This window comes from Hetaerina americana, unplaced genomic scaffold, assembly GCF_022747635.1.
Source record: "Hetaerina americana unplaced genomic scaffold, ioHetAmer1.1.p SCAF_11, whole genome shotgun sequence".
Taxonomy (NCBI): Eukaryota; Metazoa; Arthropoda; class Insecta; order Odonata; family Calopterygidae; genus Hetaerina; species Hetaerina americana.
Window position 1 is genome coordinate 28,177,132 of NW_027286181.1, and position 21,353 is coordinate 28,198,484.

At 39.7% G+C, this 21,353-nt stretch overlaps 1 protein-coding gene across 11 annotated transcripts in view; it reads left to right on the plus strand.

Moving 5' to 3' along the window:
• The window catches only part of Lmpt (four and a half LIM domains protein limpet), a 946,158-nt gene extending 925,912 nt beyond the window's left edge, over positions 1-20,246 (plus strand). For all 11 annotated transcript variants that reach the window (XM_071599517.1, XM_071599518.1, XM_071599516.1 and 8 more), the window contains 3 exons: positions 14,441-14,610; positions 15,076-15,262; positions 16,822-20,246. In XM_071599517.1, coding sequence (XP_071455618.1) covers positions 14,441-14,610; positions 15,076-15,262; positions 16,822-16,979 — 515 coding nt within the window. In that variant the 3' untranslated portion in view covers positions 16,980-20,246. The remainder of the gene's footprint in view (positions 1-14,440; positions 14,611-15,075; positions 15,263-16,821) is intronic.
• Positions 20,247-21,353: the final 1,107 nt, after the last annotated feature.

The window sequence follows — 21,353 nt, forward strand, 5'->3', positions numbered from 1 at the left end:
TCTTTCATGAACATAACGTCTGCATACGGTATCCCAGGGCTTCAACCTCAGATAAATTCGGCGTTTAGCCAGTCATTCATTCCTCTCTAGGAGCGATTCAAATTCTTATAGCTTCTCAACATTTAAGCAGAAATAAACGAATGATTGCCGAAAGTCGTTCATAAAATGTTCAGACTCGAATTATAGAGATTTAAGATAGAACCTTTGGAGTACCACCGATCCTGTATTCTTGCAAAACAAAGTTGCAAGGTTTTTGAGTCTGCAAGGCAAACCGATTACGCAGATTATGTTGGTGAATGGTGCAATGGAGTTTCCAAAAGAGTTCGCCATTCATCCTGATAAATTGAGATGTTTTAAATTCCATTGTTCATTCGTAGAAATTCTAAGAGGCCAAGATTGATGGATACAGAAGATAACGAGAGGCAAGGTGAGACTAAACGTGTTAATAGAGATGAGAATGCTGGGAATTCGACTTTAGAGGATGGAAAAGAATAGGCATTTAGGATCGAATTAAGGGCGGTAGAAAGTATGCCGAGCTTAAGAATGAGTTATTGTACTATGAAACGTGGGGTAAAAAGGATATTTCGTGTCATGTTAGTTAGGGCTTAGGAGTAGAGCAAGTGTGGAGTCCTGAGGTACGTCAGAAACCGTCATTAGCATGATAGCTTAAAAAAAATCACTCATGCATATGATCAGAAGTGTATCACTCACGACTATTCTGAATCTCCTGAAATATATTCTGTGATGCCATTTTCCAGAAAAATATTAATACCACGGCGTCTTCTAACCTGGGAAAGTCGTAGAGGTAATTTTTACTGCGGCGTTGGTATACAGGCAAATTTGAATCAACCCAACGCTCTCCGAGATCGAGAAACCCACGAAAAAAAAGTCGGCTGCAACTCGCGAAGATTCGAACAATCCACATCAATCAGTCGACAAGCGCTTACCCTTCTTGGGCGTAATGGAGAGAGGGCTGTCGAGTCCCGAGAATTGGAGAGAGAGGGAGTGTGTTCTAGTGGCTGGAAAATAATGTCGATGGAGATGGATTAACGGGATGAGAGAGAGAGGGGAGACCGTCAGATGATAAAATATGATAGCGAGTATCTCGCCCCCGGAGTCCGTTCGAAGGGATGAGAAGCGCGAGCGGCAGTCGAGTCGCTCCCATTTCGGTTAACGGATTTAATCGAGCGAACGGAGTCCAGCCGCACACTGTTCGCGTGAAATATCATCGCCGCCGGAGTGCATGAAATCATCGGGTGGACCACGGAGGGGAGAGAATACGCCTCTTCCCGAGGCGCCGGACCATCATCCATCAAGACGTGGGCGGCCTCCAGGGGGGGGGGGCGAGAAGATGGAATGCTATGGTGGCCAAAGTGACGTCGACGAGCGCCATTTCATTCTCCCCCCACCCCTTTTTCCCCCTCCCCCCTTGGTTTACGTGCACTCCGAAAACCGTGCCGCGGACTGCTTGATTGCCCCCGATGGCCCTTGACACCGTTGCGTGAATTAGGGTGCAATTTTCGTCGACTGGTCTTCGGGTGTCTTGTAATTGATTCATTTCCTCCTGAATGCCTCACGACAGACGGAGAGCTGCGCTAACGTTCACTCTAATTAGGTACTGTGGTAGTTTCTTCAATCACTGGTGGATTTTATTCAACCATCTATGTATTAATGGCGAAAGATTAGTATCACATTTTAATTTTTGTTATCTAGGAGAAAAAGAAAAATTTCTTGAGAGTTGCCAACTTCCTTTCTCGGCGAAGAAATTCGTATAGCCATTCAAAGTCTAGGCCAGAAGGGAATGTCGAATTTGGCATTTGGCCAGGACTTGAATCTAGCTTTTGGTGCGTCTCTTGCTGTGAGCCTTATTTAGAGTGTTCTGATTGGATAACGTTTAAAATAATCCTCCTCCAGCAGTACTCGGTGTGATTTCGGCGTAGTCAACTCATCCATTTCCCTCTCCCACTCTCCGAACGCATACGTATTATAGTTTACTCAGGGAGCTTACAGGGGGTGAAATAATATTCAGCATACTTCAGTAATCAACTCGAAACTCTTCTGATAATCTCACCTAATACTAAGCCCACTGGCATGTGAAATTCACCACCCACATTAGTGGGGACAGTAAGTTTCCCGTTAATTCTCGATTCCCGTTAATTCACGATTGGGTATCAAAAAAATAATATTCAATCTTATAATAGGTCCGTCGCTGAATTTATCAACTGCCTTTCTCTATTGAAGTGTATATAGGTGCGTTGTATTAAACTTGAAAGGCGTTGTTAAATTTATGTCTGCCCAAGGCCATCGAGCAAAATGCTATGGATAGAGGGTCCTTACGTAAGGAATGCGTTATCGTTGAATCTAATGAATAAGTTGTTTCATCTCAGCATTGTCGTAAATCGAACATATGGTTGAACTCTCCTTTTGCGAAGCGTGGGGCCAATGACAGATGCCTAGAGACGCCTAAACAGATGCCTAGAGACGAGCAGGGTTTCCAACCTTGCCTGGTGCCAAGGGTTTCTGCAATTGCTGAATTGTCTTCATTTTTAGTGTTCAAAGTAAGCCCAAACTCTGAATATTTCGCCGCTGGCAACATTCACGGAGTGCTAATTGATAGAACGGCAAGGGGTTATACTTAAATTTCTTCGGTTTTAATTTTTGTATTCACCTTTACCACGACCCGAATTGGATCTAACTTCGGAATTCTGGGTTAGCACTGTGTTTATGATAATAAGGGAGGGAATTGACACGCGCCAAACTTATTTAGGAAACGAAGCAAAAGGTTCAATTAAAAATTAAAAAAAAAACAAATGAGGTCGACCGCCTTTTAATCACCCATTTTCACTCCTCGAACTTCTCTCGTCCTCTGGCGCTGAGCGTGCCGAAGATCATTTCCTTTTTTTCGTCCTGGGAAATCGGAACTAAACGTTCAAATCCCACCCTGACTTTGTTTTTTTCCCCCGAGTGTTTTTATTATTCGTAAACCTTCAAATTCTTCTTCGCTCGCCTCGAATCTTGATCCCAAAGTCGTGCGACCAGCGAGCGTGCTCATCCGGATACGTGTTCACTCCCTGCGAGTGTCCTCTCTGGGATGTGAATGGTGTGGAAAGAGACTTACAAAGAGTTATACTAAGTGCGACTTGGTGCCGTCCCTTCTTTCCGCCCCGTTTGCGCCCGTGCGAGCGCGTGTTTTAGCCGTGCCTCACCCAATCCACTCCCCTCTTCCCCTCACCCCTCTCTCACCTATTGATACAACCTTCCACTCATTTTCTCTCTCTCCCTCCGCTCCTAATTGTGTCGTCCAGCCAACGCAAACAGGCCATCCTTATAAAGTCTTGGCACCTTTCCTCAGCAACAACCTCTCGCATTCCATCTTCCTACGTCCCGAAAAAAATAATTAAAAGCCTCTTTTTTTTCCCCACCCCCTCGGGCTAATCCTCTTAATACTGCCCATATCAATTCAAAATGCTCCTCGAGCAGCAGACAGAAGACATCTGGAGGCTTTTTTCTTTATCACTTGAAGTACTGGACCAGGGTGGTAACGCTTTTTGGGAATTTTCATCCTTTCCAAGTTTCCCAACGGCCAACGTCGAACGATTTAGCGGTGGTGTGACCCCCACAGATTGGGCTCCGATTGTGTTATTCTAATGCCCCCCCCCCTCGTTTTTGTCCGGCACCAAATTCATTCGGGGGTTTGGCTAAGAGTTGATGCTCGACTTATTTTTAAACCATCGCGCCCAGCCTGGCACAGTCTGTGGTAAAATTTGTGAGTTTTATGAAGAGTTTATGACCGAAGTAATTGTAATTTCCCTCTAGTAAAAAGGATTCATTTAAGACCAGGTTCCGCCTTTTCCTAAATCGTTTTTGCTGGTGGAAAATTGTAGATATTTCAGTCATTAATATGTTCCAATTTCACGAAATAAAGCCCGGAAGTAGGCCATTATTTCAACATGTTATTTAGTAATGCAAGCCGTTTCCCATACTGAGTGTTTCGTACATGTCGGTGTAATGCCTAAGAACTAACGGTGTTGGGGCAGAAATACTGGGAATTTTGGATGATTACAGATTGGAATGAAATTCGTTTTACATAGAAAGAAAATACTCATGGGTGAAAGAATTATGTCACGCAGCGAAATAGGACCTTTTTATAAATGTGAAAATGAGGTGCACGAACCGAATGATGTCGTACATTGAATGGCCAAGGTATTTTATTTGAGTGGTAATTCTCTATTCATTTGATGTTACTGGGAAGCCTACTCGAAGTTCATAAATTTTGAGGAATGATTTCACCGAGCGAGCAAATCATTATCACTTCCAGAACAGCGCATTCTGCCACACTGCCGCCTCGTCTTCATTCATTCCGTAATTTTTAGCGACATCCCACGAAAATATTACGGCAACATTTACTCATTTGCTCGAGCACGGCGTACTCTTAAAATATTCCAAGGGCAAAGATAGGACGGGAATGAACTCGTTGAAGAAATCTTCGATACGATTCTCGGGTCAAGAAGTTACCATGTCGTGATAATTTAGCGAGAAGTGCATCATCCAGAAGCACTGAAGTGGTGCTATGAGGAAATATTTCTCATTAGACATAATCCAATAATATATGTACATACTTAAATAACACTGAGCTGAAAAAACAAGTATAGAGCACAAAAAACCTTCATAATAGGATAGTGTGTGTGTGTATATATATATATGGGTCGCGGTAGTCCAGGGGGTAGAGCGTTGGACTACTGACCAGAGGGTTCAATTCCCAGGCAAGCCTCCCAGGGCACCTGTAACTCCACCCAAGCTATGTGATTTTTCCGGTACCAGATCTTCCTGGGAAACCATAACCGGCACAGAGAAAGGAACTGGGCCCCATACCCTGATGTGTGAATTTCACACGCCGTCGGGCTTAGTACTGGGTGAACTCTACCATCACCTATTAAACCAACCTTCGGGTTGATTACTGTGTTTATGGTTTTTTATACACACACACACATAAAAATGTATTTAAAAAAATATATATATATATAAACATACACACATATATAAATACATGCACACACACATGTATATTTTATATATATATATATATATTCTTCGCTATAGCCATTATATATTTCTTGCAATTACGGTTGTTTTTCAACAAACAATACGTCAAAGAAATGTATAAATTAATGTGCGTAGTCAATCGGTGGTTTAGAAATAACATGTGAATGCTTTGATAAAATCAAGTGTGGTTGCTGGGAATAGTTTATTTCGATGACAGTAATTAATATTAAGTCCTACGATAACATTTTCAGTCGATGGATGAGGTACACGGTGTTATTAGTGTCCCATCAATGTGTCATTCGGGCATGTGGAAATCAGAAAATCCTTCATACTTAAGATGGAGGATAAATAGCCTTGTGGTGGTGGAATGAGCTGGGCGTGAGACGGCGTGGGCTCCCTCCCCCCCCCCCCCCACACCTCTTCTAACCGGTCTCCCGAAGAGTAATATGATGAGAGCACACTGGCGTTTAATAGAAGTATACTGTAAGTAATGGCAGCGCGTGTGAAATGTTGCGCTCGGGCGCATAATGAATCGCAGTTTGCATTTCTCAACACCGAGCTCTGTGTCCCTCGCCAGTTCTCTGGGGATGTTTTTGTGAGCAATGTTGCCGTTTTGCCGCTAGGTTTTTCTCTGTATCCACTAGACACATTGTCCCCTGTGACTGAAGTTTATGATTTCTAAGCACGTCCCGACTCCAATTGGTAATTTACTCGACTATCCCGACGTTGCAACGCGAATCAAAATCGATCAATTACCGGCGGCTATTATTATCAGATCTCCACTGTTCATTCCAAGCTCTTTTTTACGATTTTTGCCATAATTTGGCTGGTGCGCGTGACGTTTTCCGGGCCACCGTGTCTGGCTATCACTTCCACCGAGCGCAAGAATATTTTGTTATGATCAGAATATGATTGAGAACCGTTATAGAGGGATTTGGGACTAAAGACTACTAGTAATATAGGCCTTCATCGGAGCACCTAAGTCAGATGCCGTCCTATCGTAAGTAGTATCGAGGTAAAGAATGTTAGCTATATGGGCTAATTTAATGAAAACAATGTTATCAAATGGAGTCTTGTCGTAAAATAAAAATGTTCTGGTCCTAAAATATAACTATTTGAATAATTTCAAACCTTCTGGAATCCATACTCATTTTTCTGGTTGGGGATAATGGCCATACATTTTTAAATGCCTGTGAACATTTCAAAGAAATCATCAAGTTTTCGAAGTTACCGCCTTATCGAATAAAATTTCCTCCAAAATGAAAATGAGTCATTAAATTTCCCAACCCAATTAATATTCTTATATTGAAACAATAATAATAATAATATAAAATCATGCAATGATAATTAATCTGAATCTACCACTTTATCTACCCAGAAAAAGATCAATGATAAAACTAACCAAAATTAATCATGGTTAGATTGAAGAAATAGCATAAAAAATTTCGAGGTATCGAGAAATCAAATTTGTTTTTTTGTCGGCTATTAAGACAATGGAGCCAATTAAAACGTCTTAATACTCTGTGTGTGAATTTCACCGCTTATGACTGATGTTGAGGATAATTTAAAATGCGCGAGAACGAACCTGCGTTTTCCTTCAGAGAGGCGCGCAACTTCGGCCCTTTCCAGTGCCGAGTCGTGGTGCTCTTTTTAGGAATAATTTGGAGGCTGTATAGGCTCCCTACTCTTTAATCGTAAACTAGCAGTCGAAGACGCAGCGAAAGAAAGGGGGGCGCTACGTTTTTGTGGAGAGGGGTGGTTTTGGACTTCGCCAACGACCACTCACGAAGCAACGCGAACTGGAAGAGAGTGGTACGCCTCAGATCAGATAGATATTCCCCCCCTCCAGAAGGACAGAGGTTCGAGGCGGAGGGAAGGTGGTCCCACGCCCATAGACGGATATTCTTTAGCTCCGCCGTCGGTAGGTGGGGTGTCGTATACGTCCGTGAAAATCCCTCGGGGAATCAGAAGGCAGTTTTAATCATTCTCAGGTGACGAATGGTGTGCTTCGACTCGACCGATTGGAAAGTTATTTATAACTCCTGCGCCTTATACGGCGTCTTTCAGTTTTGCCATGTTTGGTATTTGTCCAACTGTCATAGGAAGAGGACAATCTTATTGCGTGGAATGTTGACATTTGAGAAAGTCCCCCAGATAAGACTGCCACTGTATCGCAGCTCAATTAGTGTTTTTGTGGAATATCAGGTGTGAACTAGCCAGGTGGCGCCCAATAATACTGTTTTACATTGATTAGCTGCAAAATAGTGGTTAAAAGCGAGATACAGATCGGGCATGATATAAACGTAAAAATAGCACAGTATAATTGTACGTACTACTCAAATTCGGAGGCTAAAAATAATCGGTTTTTCTTTGTTTTCGGTGGAAATCGTATAGTAAACCTTACTCGCAGTCTGTTCGACGGAGTGGTATGAATCGGGTTTGAGACTCAACTTGAGAAAGTAGTGAATAATAATTTTGTTGATTTCACTTGCTTACGACATTAACTTCGTGGTCAATATCGGGGGATATGTGGACAAGCTAAAAAAAATGTTGGAATTTACTTGTAGAGCATTGGGGAAATGTGAGGAAAAGGTTAAATAGCGATGCTATCTTTCTCTGGTTAGGTCTTACTTAGAATATGCTGCAGGTATATGGAATCCTTAGGAAGTTTGATTGATTGCCGAATTCGCCGATGCCGATCGGGTGCAGGAGCTAGATTTGTAAAACGCTGTTATGATAAACTTAGTAGCATATCCAAAATATTAGAGGAGCTAGGCTGGGAATCTCTCATGGAGCGAAGGTTAAATTACAGAGTAATCTCTTGCATAAATTGGATGTCTCTTTAGCAATGATGTTGAAAATGTATTATAAGCCCCATCGTACTACGGTAGGAAAGATCATGTCAATAAAATTCGATAGATTTAAGTGGGTAATTTTTCCCACGAACGATAAGGGATCAGAATAATCTTGTCCGAACGCGCTGTGGGGGGAAAGGTCAAAAGTTGTCTCGTATGTAATCAACCCCTGCCACACACCCTAGCACTGGCTTGTAGGGTATTACGTGAAGCAATTCAACTGACTCAGGTTTCAGTGACTAAAATCAAGGATCTTGATTTGGCTGATTCAGCCTTTGAAATGTCAGTCGGCCGATAGAAATAAACCAGCGAAGATACTAAAATTGTTCTTCACTATTACTTCTTTCCAAAGAGTTACTCCATGTTAATGAAACATGACGTAAGGAATATTTTTGCGCGAAAATTGCCTTTTGTTGTTTTAGTGAATGAAAAACGATGGGAGTCTTCAGAGGGAGGAAGAAATTAATAATTCTGTTATATTCTGCCGCACGTTCGAGTCTCCTTATCTTCGCGCCGGTCTTTCGTCCTACCATTTTACATCTCTTTATGATTCTCGGAGAGTGAAGTTCTATTTTCTTTCCCCCTCAGGGCCCGAGGTTAAAAGGATTGGGTAGTGTGGGCGTACGTGGCAAGTCCATTAAGTAGCCAAGTCCAGCGTCGCCTTCAAAGTGGAAACAAACGATGTCCTCTCAATCATTTTAGCCCAGATGGATTCGCATAAGCGGTAAAAATCAAGTCGGATTTTAAACTGGCGCGATTTTTCTCCGACCCACGTAGGTACCCGACCGGTGAACACGTGCATCAATAAATGCCTCCACTAAATATCCAACCATTAGGTCTCGGATGGGGTATATCAAGCTTATCCGTTCTTGCAATTCAAAATGACGAAGACCCCTGATTTATATCCGGAGGATTTTATTTATTTCTTTTGCATTTCGTCGCTCGGACGTCGTTTTTTTTGTCGTCCGTTCCTTTCGGTGAAGATACCAAGAGGTGACCTACTATTAATTCCCATACACGTGAATGCCTATTGGCCCTGGAGCCAATTCCAACTTATAAAATATAGGCGCCTAAATTGGCTCCACGATTCCGACCCACGCATTCTTGGTGTAGATTTTTTAATATCTTTAGTGAGTTCGACGAAATTGGATGATTTCAGGAGGTCTGGTTATTGGGTCAACAGAGCGTGATTAAAATTTGTGAATAGTAATTTCTGGTTTGTGGAGATCATTCTTCGGAATCAATATGAAGGGGATTTTTCATGACTTGAAGAGTGAAGCTCACTGAGGGTTTTCATTCGTCTTTCCAATCCGGAGATGCGTAACTTCAGGCCGTCATTTTGTATCCAATTCCAAGCTGAATCCTATGTCACTTTCCATCCCTCGCATCTCCCCGTTTCCTCCCAAGCGTTTCCCTCATTCGGATTCCTTTTGTTCCCTCATTGCCATCTATTACCCACACCCCTCGCGAATGTATTGAAGGCACCTGCCATTCACGAAAAATGAGTACCTCTACGTGACCACGTGAGCTACACAACCTCCTGCCTACTACGAGGTGTCACCATTTCTCTCCATTACTCCTTATTCATCCTATTTCTAGCTGGCTCCCCCCCCCCCCCAGACGTGCCTTTTTAATCTCACATTTACTTTTAATCACTAAAAATACTCATGCGCTGTCTCAGTAATTTTTTCCACCGCCAATAGTTTACATAAGGGCTCAGACTCGAGTGTGATCACAACTAAAGTAAATGGAGCTAATTTGTAATTCATTGACTTTTTGAGTTTGGAACTTGGCAGCCTATGAAATTTTCTTTCGTCCTTTCAATGTAAATCCTCCATTCTTCCATATTCCATGTTAATTACTATAGATCCTGGGTTTTAAGAGTAGGGTTATGTCGACACAGGGTTTCACTCCATCCCTACCCCATTCCCTGAATATCCTACCTCTACCAAATCACCCCACTAATCCCTAATGACGCTAATGGCCTTATCTGTTGGGCTCCTCCCATAATAACTACTGCCCAGATGGGTAATGGCTTTAGAAATTACGAACAGTGGTGAAATATAACGCTTTTGAAAGAGCTTCTTGAAGGTCTTTCACTTATGGGAAGTTAAAAGAGGGTCGAGGTGACCAGTGATTGGAGCGGTCGGCGCCTGACCGGAGGGCCTGGGTTCAAATCCAGGTGACGCCTCTGGTCACATCAGGTGTGAGTTTTTTCGGGTTGTGTGATTTTTTCGGGCTTAGTGAATTTTCCTTCCTGGAGCACAGGACCGTGGCGTTAGGAACCAGCCTCCCTAGCCTGCCGTTTGCTTCGTGGGGCTGTATTACAAGGTGACCTCTGACCTCACCCAGTCATCGGGTCGATTTTGTAATATACGACATTTCAGTGCTCTTTCGCTGATTCCCAAATGTTTCGAGACGCATGCGTACCTGTTTCTCCCAGGAAGATATCCAGTTATCGTCGATTCGACGTGAGGGGATTGCTGCGTACGTCGAGAGACGCATCCCGCCCGCCTCTCCGTGTATGTCGCGGGCTGTGAACCTCGGAATCTTGCATCGTCTACGCCGCTGCCCACCCTCGTGCCTCCAAACGAGTCTTCCTCTTCCCTCCCACGTCCCCTCTTCCCCTACCAGCGCTCACGGAAAAGTCCTCCATGACGTCACCGCCCCAACGCGCGAACTACTTCCCCCAGAGGAGAGGACGAGGGTAAAAAATAATGGTCTTTCTTTCCGTTCCGTTCTTGAAGTCTGACCAGCTGTCATCTTCTAATGTCGTCGTCACCATTATATTAGTCCTCTCGGTTCCACGTTATCTTGTACGAATGTCATGTTTTTTTCGCGCACTATCAGTTGCGTTGGAAACCGCGTTGCATCATTTTTTTTAGGAACAAGTAAGGTTCCTCTCTAATTGAGATGGGGGACATAAAATTGTTCAACTCTTGTGGTAAAGTAAAAACAAATAAAGTTAACTCTAAAAGGAAAGCGGGGGGTGAAAAAATACCCCATAGTGGGTGGAAATCTCCCGCCCAACGAAAACGGCTTACGTTTGCTTCGTCCTTCTAACTGATTTTTCTCCCATCCGATAAACTTTGAAAAAAAATCTTTGGGTCACGTGATTATACATTGAAAAAACGAAAAAAACGAGCCCCCGTAGGACTCGCGTAGTCATAATGGGTGTGAGATGCGATTTTTTTTTAATTGGGGTGTTTTTTCACCCCAGTTACAATAATAGGGTGAAAAAATAGCGTTACCGTTCTAGGGATTAACGGCGAGCTCAGTCCGGTATAGTGAGCAAAATATAGAAATAAATATGCGTCTCATATACGGAGCAAAACATATTGGATTATTCTGCTGGTGTGTTTCACCCATCGCAAACTTCCACGTGTTATTTTTTATTTTGGTTTGTACATCAAGAGAGTATGGTAATATATTCTTAACTCCATGATATAAAATCTGAGGCAGCTGACCAATTGGAACTCGCTAATGATCTTTCTCCGATAAACTGCGAGTTACCTCATCGAGAGATGTCTTGTATTCATTAAAACTTTTTCCTTTGGAATATGTGATATCGACACCGGGGGCAAGTGATATTTTTTTTCAAGATAATATACACACACGTAAGAGTTACCGCTTTCTCGGCACAAAAGAAAAAAATCTACACACTCCGGTTGCTTTGGCAGATAATGGTGATTTTATGATGTTGGATAAGGACTGTGCGATTTTAAGATATATCGAATTTAAATAGATGAAGTTTATCGTGAAATTTTCGAAATCGTCATCATCAATGCTGATAGGAAAAAAATATGTAAGTGAAGAGGGTCTCTTGGAAGTTGTTAGGCCAATTTAAAGTGGTTACATCGAGAACTCAGGTATATGTCATTTTGTTAAAATTTTCTGTGTTTGCTGTCCTAAGTGCACTCTCATCAAAAGACGATGATAAAGACAGGTCTTCACCACTTGTCGGTTCGTGAAAATCAAAGGTTGCATTCATGGTTTTATGGCAGTTCAGGACTTAAACTATAAAAGAATCGTGCATTGATGGTGCTGAAATGCATTTTATTCTCACGAAAAAGTTATATAAATGGCGCAGTGTAATGATATTTGCAATAACCGTAGCATAAGACCACCTACCTGCTTTATTTTCAATGATGTTGGTTAATTAGTAGGGAGGAGCAGCCGTAATGGCATGGTTTCGGAAATTGGCGCCCCAGAACTTGGCCCGTAATTAGTTTTAAAGCACATTTCAAATTCTCTTAGAGTGATTGAAAACTACACGCGCATAATATCTGTTTACGAACTACGCACGAATGTGCTTTATTTTTACTTTTCGTCGCTCATAATTGATACATGAACTAAGGCAAAGGCTTAAGGATAAGGAACTTGTGTCCTGTAAACCTCAAACTTATTGAAAGAAACTTCGGGAAATACCGCAACAGTTGGATGGAGCGGAATCGCCCGATTGTGTTGGCACAATTCGAAAACTGAGGGATCCGGATTCAAATCCCTGCCGGGGCGAATGATTTTTGCACTGCGCATTTCTCGCAGTAGTAAGATTAACCGCGAGAAAAGCATAAAAAGTATGAGGGCATGGACTTAAAAAAAAGGTGCATCATCGTGTCAGGTATTCTGTCACTCATTCGGTGATCTGCACGAAATTGGATGTGGTGGCAAGGATATAAAAGGAGAGAATCGAGTTAGCAAAAGAAGCAAGCTCAAAGAGGAGGGAATTGATGACTCGGAATAAAAAAATTGAGGACTGATGTGGAGCGTTTTTTAGCGGTTTTTTTTAGTTCGGGAATCTGGGCATCCCTTCAAAGGAACTTCTCAGTTCTATATTTTGTGAGGTTAAATGGTCTTCATTATCGTCGGAAAGCCTATCGTGTCAAATTGTAATGGCGACCAAACGGTTAAATATTTATTAATAGCACGTATTGACCAGTAATTATTTGGTTGTAACTACTGCTTTATGTGTATTTTGAGTATTATTTTGCTCTCATAAAGAGCCCATATTAAGACCTGCGGCAATAAAATATTTACTCATCTATACATAATTTTACTATTTACATTTCGACAAACTGGAGAGAAAAATCATCCCAATTTGTAGTCCATATGATAGGTCCAGCATCTGGCCCAATAAAAGTAATAATTGACCGTGGACTGATGGGAATCGACCGTGATTGTTTTACATAGGATGAAGATAAGGCTAATGCTTTGTTCGTCTGTCTGACTTTGGTAGTGGACTTCAAAACGGTTCGTTTATTGTCAGTAGAATGCTAATTCTGTTTCTTGTGTCATTTTTTTTGGTCTCGGCGAACACTTTGGTGGATTTCCTTTTTTGCCCCGTCATTTGATTGCCCTCGTGTGGGTCGCATTTGGGTGAGACGGGGCGGAGGCTCGTAAAATGTCGTCCGCCGACTCCTCACGCGGTTGTTTTTTTTATACGTCAGTCCGTCCCCACTCTCGTCGAGCCTAATCGACGATTCCATATATGCCATCTTCAACTCCGGTTTCTCTCCCCCAAATTAATCAATTAAATCTCCTTTCGGCCTCTCGTCTTCATCATCAGAACCCTTCTCGTTGCGAAACTCACCTTTTAATTTCTCCAGAGTATCTTCCATTTTCACTTCGGGATTCCTCGTCGGTTTCCTTGTTTTGGAGATTTACGGCGCTTCAATTTCACGGCCGTTATATGAAAAGGTCCCGATTCCGCGGTCGCACATGGGGAGAGGTTCCGTGATGTCAAAACCGTTGAAACTGCTTTTATCCACCTGGACAACTAAGTCGTGTCCTATCTCCGAAAGAAAATAGACAGGCAATGAGCGATTGAATTATTAATTTTTTCTCTTCAGATTTGTATTTACAATGCATGAAATCCACGTACTCCCCACCCCTCCTTGCATTCCAGTGGTGGCTTAGTGACGCGAATCGAGTCGTTCAAAACGTGGCGAGAATCTGTCACCACGAATGATGAACATTTTACTCTTACGCTTTAGATTGGCTCGTAATAGTGCCTTGTTTCTAACTATGTAAACCACCGGCCTTTTACGCTGTTTAACCCTCAAACTCTGCGGATATTATCACTGATTTACCTACAATAGTCCATCACCAGTTGCATGGATTTGCCAAGTCGATGTGGCATTAGGCGGATTATTTATTTCCGTATAAACATTTCAAACTCCATTCTCTTTTCACAACTTTTCAACCGATCGAAAGCCTCTCTTAATCCCTCGGCCTAATGAACGGAATATTCGCTAATCCCGGTTTATCTCCACTATTTTCTCTTCTGTTCTACATGTCCAGACTTGGGCTTGAATTTTGCCGACCAGAGTATTTTCTGAACCGCAACTCCCTTGTTTTACAAAGGATTGTTTATCATACTGATAATTATATCACTATAAGGTATCACTGAAGCGAACCAAAATGTGGTAATAGTGAAAGTGGTACATACATTATGTTGGTAACGTTAAGCAAAAAATGTTTGTAAAATTATGTGAACATTGAGTGACTGCAACTAATGAGCTGGTTTTCTTTTGATTCCTCAGGAACAAAGAAGATGGAATACAAGACCCGCCAATGGCATGAGAAGTGTTTCTGCTGCTGCGTCTGCAAGACTGCCATTGGGACCAAATCTTTCATCCCACGTGAGCAAGAGATTTACTGTGCTACATGCTATGAAGAGAAGTTTGCTACTCGTTGCGTGAAGTGCAACAAGGTAGGGTCACACCATACAATCTGATTTTTGTGGCCTTGAAAGAGGTTTGCCATTAGAACATTAATTATTAACTCAATATAACATATAGTATATTAAGATGTATCCCAGAATTTGTTTGATGCATACTTATTATTTTATAGCTATGACTGGCATTGTTTCTTCAAATGTTCGTAAACAAAATCGCAAAATCTGATAATTTTTTCCTGGACCATAACTGGCATCAGTTGTATGAAGTTGTCTTGTCAAATTAAGCCTCATCTTTTTGCATATGAAAATTAGGAATGGTGATGAACCTTTAATAAGTTGTAATGAAATTTTCTCATTTCATCAAGTCATGATACAAGTATTGTGCTTGATGATTGAATCTGTTTGCATTCTTTTGTGGTTTAAGCCAATAATAATGAAGTTTGAAACCAATTCGAGAGCATAATTTACAAGATCATGATGATACTTTTCATTCTCCAGATCATCACCACTGGTGGTGTGACTTACAAGAATGAACCCTGGCACAGGGAGTGCTTCACCTGCACACACTGCAATGCTTCCCTTGCTGGACAGCGCTTCACCTCTCGTGATGAGAAGCCATACTGTGCCGACTGCTTTGGCGAGCTCTTCGCCAAGCGATGTGTTGCCTGCAGCCGACCTATTACAGGTAAATGCTAGCAAATACGGCTCCAGTCCCGATATCAGGGGCAACCAGTCCAGTTGCTGCCGATAAGTTCCTTACATTTCGAACAGGAAAAATCTCCTCAGACGTATCTCCCCTGGCTGCTGGCTGGTCATTCCCATGGATAATGTGTTTGCTGGCCAAGGATATGAATTCAAAACTTACATTGGGCATTCATAGATGGATCCAAAGCCTATGGGGGCCATATCTTTCTCCAATTAGAGAATTTTTTTGGTTTAAATAACATTGAAAATTAATATTAGTTGTATGCCCAACACTACTTTTGAATACCTGCTGTCTCATGAGTGTAAAATAATTTCTCTAAATTAGTACAATCGGTTTTTAATTGATTTTTGATTGATTGAATTGATTAAATTTAAATTGATTTTCAACTGGCATATGTTAACCCCTGGCATATGGTCTACCCCTTGAGAGGTTTTCCAGATTTGCATCTGTGGGCATGATTTCTGTTTTGTCGTGTACTGAATGGGTACTCTGTGTTTTCTCACGATTAGAGTGATCAAATCACTACAATATTTTCCCCCTGATCTGGTATTGGTTTCTCCTGAAGGTGGACCACTATGATTATGTTCATGTTTTGCATGCATCCCGAGTCACAATTTGTTCCCCAGGAGAGTGAGATTTAGGGAAATATAGTTTCTGTTAACTCAGAAGACAGACCAGTATAGAAACAAGTCGCATGAATTTCTGAGACCTTGATATCTTAACTTGATTTAATTAACAGTATAAAAGATATGGTAGTGATTTCTGGCTCCCAGAATAACACGACATTTAATAAGTCCAAGAATGCTGCAGTATGTTATATTTGTTTGTATTACTAGTAATGTTCATTCCTTAATTGTTCTTCGGCCCAGTGCTTCAGTGGCTGGACTTGATAAGACTGTAATAATAAGATCTTTTGTAACTGAAGAAAGGCTGCCACAAAATATCTTTTTATCTCTGCATTATTTCCATAGAATGTAGGTGAGTTTGAGTTATTTTCATTTTGAAATAAAACTTATTGACTGAATTAAATGCTTATTTGAACACAGTCCTTTGGCTTTGACAAAATGTAAATTTTTCATTGTAATCATTGGCGATGAATAGAATTTGAATGAAACTCAAACCCATGGAAAAAGATTTAAGTTGAAAGTTATGAAGAGATTTAGTGGACTTCTTTGTGGATAAAAATTATGATGCTAGGTAGTTATCCCCTCAGTTGATGTATGTTTATCATATTCAAATTTTCCTTGCAGTACTTGCTATTGTTACTTCAGGATAAGCAACTGGAAGAATTATGACAGTAAATTTTACAGGAAAATTCCCGATGTAATCAAGTGTAATTTACATTCCTGAGATGAAGCACATTTTATTTTCTAATACTAACTAGAAATTGCTATAGAATGATTCTCTTCTTTTAGTATTTAAGTTGTATTCAAAGTTTTTGTGTTCTGATAAATATGGAATACATCTCAAGTGCTGCAATATTTTGCATTCAACAAAGTGAAACCTAACAGCATGTTTTTTTTCATACAATTTTTCAGGAATTGGTGGCACCCGATTTATTTCATTTGAGGATCGCCACTGGCACAATGACTGCTTCATTTGTGCCTCTTGCAAGTCATCCCTGGTGGGCAGGGGATTTATCACCGATGGGGAAGATATCATCTGCCCAGAATGCGCCAAGCAGAAGCTGATGTAAATTAACACTGTAGGGGTTTCTGAGGGAAATATTACATGGGATGATAGATATTCTAAAAAGAAGGAAAGAAAATGATCAAAAAAAGTGTGATTGAATTATGTTAAAATTAAAAATGTGGAAAAGGCCCCAAACTTTGTATTGATAAGGTGTTATTGTCATTGAGTTATAAACTGCATGAGAAAGTGGTGCTTTCTGAGTCATATATGTATAAGTAAATATATCATGTTTCAGTCAAATTTTTAACTCAATCACAATGATCGATCATAAAAGTTGATGGAGAGTAAAGCATATAGAAGCTGCATTAGATTAGTTCACTGCACTTTGGAAATGCCACGGTGCATCATGCTGTGTAAGTTTTAATTATATTGCTCTTGATTCTGACGGATAAGGTTATTAATTTCATATAATTTTATTTATATTTGTATTGAGTATTAACATTTATTTTTTTGTATTTATATAAAATATTTTAACTATGTTACATAATCTATTCACGTGGGCATATTGTTGTATTGTTCTAGTTCCTGTATGACTAAAGTGACTTGTTTTTAGTACATGAACAGTGAGATGATATCTCTCCACGAAATTATGCTGACATATCAAACAAAACATTGATTACAAATAAACATTATTAATTACTCCACGACAAATAAACCTACGCAAACAATGGATAGAAGAACACACTCGACACCATACACATTGAGACACGAAATAATTCTACAAAGTTACTCTGGAAAAAAAAAGAAACATGATTATACAGTAAAACACATCAGCACAATAATTTTCACATAGAATTAATCATACAAGCACACTTTTCTATTCACTTTTTTTTTTAAAACACAAATTGTCAAGTGCATGAACGAAGGAATGAACGTTTTTTGTTGTTGTGTGTGTGTTTGCGCGTGTGTTTGTGTGTGGTATTTTAAAGTGTCGGTGAACTGCAGCTTTAAATAATGCACCAAGTGGCCTTGCATAAAAGTATTTTGTTAATTTGTGAGAGAGAGTAAGAGAGAGAAATCACACTAATAGTACCCATGCTAAAAGAGTTAATGGGATTTTGAGATATATTCTGGAGTTAAAAAATTCATTGCCCAACTATTACTCTCATAACCATTGAAACACACTAATCATGCCCATTGTTTTTTTTTTGGAGGCGGGTACAACATAATAACTATAGGTAATAAATTATGCTTTTGCACACCCATTTCACTGGCACATTCTGGCGAGACTGGCCTTCCAAAACAATACTCGTCTGAACTTGTACATAGTATACATATATATTATGAACTAATTATTCGGAAGGCTTCTTTGAAATTGCTTAGGTGGATTACTTAATATACATTGCACATTTTAACCAACTTCAGGGTCTTCCTTAGGAGGAAGAAGAGTTTTTCATTCAGTAGTGAGCACTGAATAACAAATCTTTTAACTATTCATTTTTCATCGGTCATTTTGAATGCAGCAGGTTTTTTTTTTTAATGAGTACATTTTTAGAGTGTGCAACAAGTATTTGATTACATGAAAATAAATTCTTCATCAAGTGCTATACATATATATATATATATTATTAATAGGTTTATAAGTAGATAATTAGAAGACAATGGAAGTTATTTTTTTTATATCCATGAGAGAAGTCTGTGCATTTAGGTGCACTAACGGATTATTTTTTGAGAGATCAGGAAGGAGTGAAGTGGTGTGGATGCTGTAGATTACTTATAAAAAATTTAATGGCTTATATTGCAATAATGTTCCCGAGTATCTATCGGACGGGTGAATACCAATGCCTTATGGAGGACGATTTCTTCTTGTTGTTTTTTTTTAATCTCAGTGGGATGACTCCTCCAATTGCAATTAAAAAAAAACACATTGCCTTAAATGACATCATGGTATTGATTCCTCTGGAGGATGAAAATGAATCATTGATGCGTGAAATTTGACAGTTATTGATGCATCAAACTGTATGCAGAGGTGAGAGAGAAATATTTTAAAATTTTTGTATTTTTTTTTTTTCAATGCTGAGATAGGTCATTTCAGCTGGGTGACAATGTTTGTACATTGTACATACCTTTTCACTTCCCCCCTAAAAAAGTATGCGGTGAGCAAATCTTAATATATCAGCAGCGGGGTGTGCGCATTGCTATATACAGAGAACAATATTCACGTCGTTCGGGAGAGGAAGTTTAAAAAAATCAATCTGATGTCATTGCATGATACATAGATGGTCTGACTATGTACCTGCTAGCCTAGTTACATTAGTACACCATTTATTCCCTCATTTGTATTAGGAGTATGACTAACGTCTATTACGGCATATACTGGGGGGGGAAATACATTTCTATTCCGTTGTTGGGCAAATAAGGTGGCCTTATCTCATTGGGGAATCCTACTTTCGAAAGGTTAGAGATTTCCCTTACTTCATATCATGCATGGGCAAAAGTAACTTGTATCTATCTCCATGTGGTTGGGATGTGGATAATCATGAAGGGAAAAGTTGTGGAAGTTGTCATCCGTCCCACATTGATTTAAAGATGCTACGAACTCATAGCGCCAAACACATTTACTAAGAACTGTAGACATACAATTGTCATGCCTAAACTTTTTTCAGATCTTGAAAAACACATTTTAATATGATGAAAATATGGAATGGTGATGTGAACTAGAGTCGTCAAATTTAAAAAAATAATTCAATCTTTATAATATTCCGCTGAGTTTCACAACAAACCCCTTAACATTATATTTTTAGGTCAGCTATGTACTACAAGAAGAATCTGCTCTTAGTAAGTGCATTTATTTTTAGCTATATAATAAATGATATAAAAAAAAACCAGTAATTATAAATCAACAGCAAATCTTTGAAGTAATTCATTATTTTCCAAATGCAAGTTAATGAAAGAGGGAGGTCACTATCATGTTCTTATTCAAAAACTGAACTCCTTAAGTATAATAATTTTTGTATGATGGTAACTCTAATGTTTTAAGTTTTTGTTGCAAATAATGATGTTGCTTGATTGTATGACGTCTAGTCATTGGGTGGCATTATTGTTCACTAGGATTGTTAAATATGGGATTTGCTGTATGGTATTGTCAATTTTCCTAATCGCATAATTGCATTATAGAGATACCCAGTGGAAGAGAAAAGACATATGCACAGCTCTCCCTTGTATATGTTAATAAAAATCCTTGGATCTTTTTGCTTCATTTCTGATTATAAATTGAAATTGTATATTCTGACTATGAAAGTGTAATAAAGTTAAGCCTTATTGAATCAAATTATTTCTTTATTTGTGTATTCCCAAAGAATGTAGGTGGTCCTTAATGTACGATTTATGGTTCATATAATCCATTATTTAGTCAAATTTTGATGCAAATATTCATTTATGATAAATAATAATATGCTTGTTGATATATTTGCTCTTTGACCACTGTCAAAGTTTGGTATGTTTCAATAATGGAGTAATATTCTGGTTATTTTCAACGTAAAATGCCGAAGGATAGGTGAATTGAATGGAAGATTTTAGTAGCAATATGATGAATAAGAACTCATGATATCAAATGAGCATTGTGTGGGAACAGTTAAGGTGCTCCTGACTATCTTACAGGAGAGTTTGAAGCAGTCTGACTCCGCCCTGTCTTTTTTTTTGCAATTTATAGGACTAGTAATAATGGTATGCTGATTGCCATTATCAACTCTCATGAAGGATTTGAACACCTAAATATTTGGTTTGTATATTAACGATCAATTTAATTTGTTAAAAAATAGAGATAGTCATTAATAAATGAACCACTGCTACTGAATATTTCGTTAAATATGTAACTTTTTAACTGAAGTTCATTTCGAGTCAATTCTTAGTTCTGATTTCAATAAAAGCATGTCAAAAAATATTTGTGCATCTATTTTTAGGCACTTCATGATTATAGAACAGTTGAAGGCTTATTCCATTCCATCTGGAAAAAAGAGGATCCTGAAAGAGGCAAGGTTTTTTCTTAATAACTTGGTTATTCATGAAGTACATCTCCACCATTGCTGTGCGCACACATCAAGGACAAACTGAGGGGGACCAGTGATGAAGTATGAGGGTAATTAGAAAAGTTTTCAAAATGGAATAGAACTAAACAACTTACCTCAGTGAAACTTTGCATTTTTCAATGTAGCCTCCCTTTATAATAATGTACCTGGTCCAGCTAAGGTTCCAATGTCTTCATCCCATCTCGAAAATTAGATTCCTTCAGGCCTGCAAAATACCCATCTACTTTGGCTGTGGGTTCTTTGTTTGAAGAGAATCTCCTTCCACCGAGGAAAATTTTGAGCTTGAGGAAGAAATAGATTTTTGATGGAGCCGAATAAGGTGGGTGTGGGCTCAATTCGTATCATAGTTC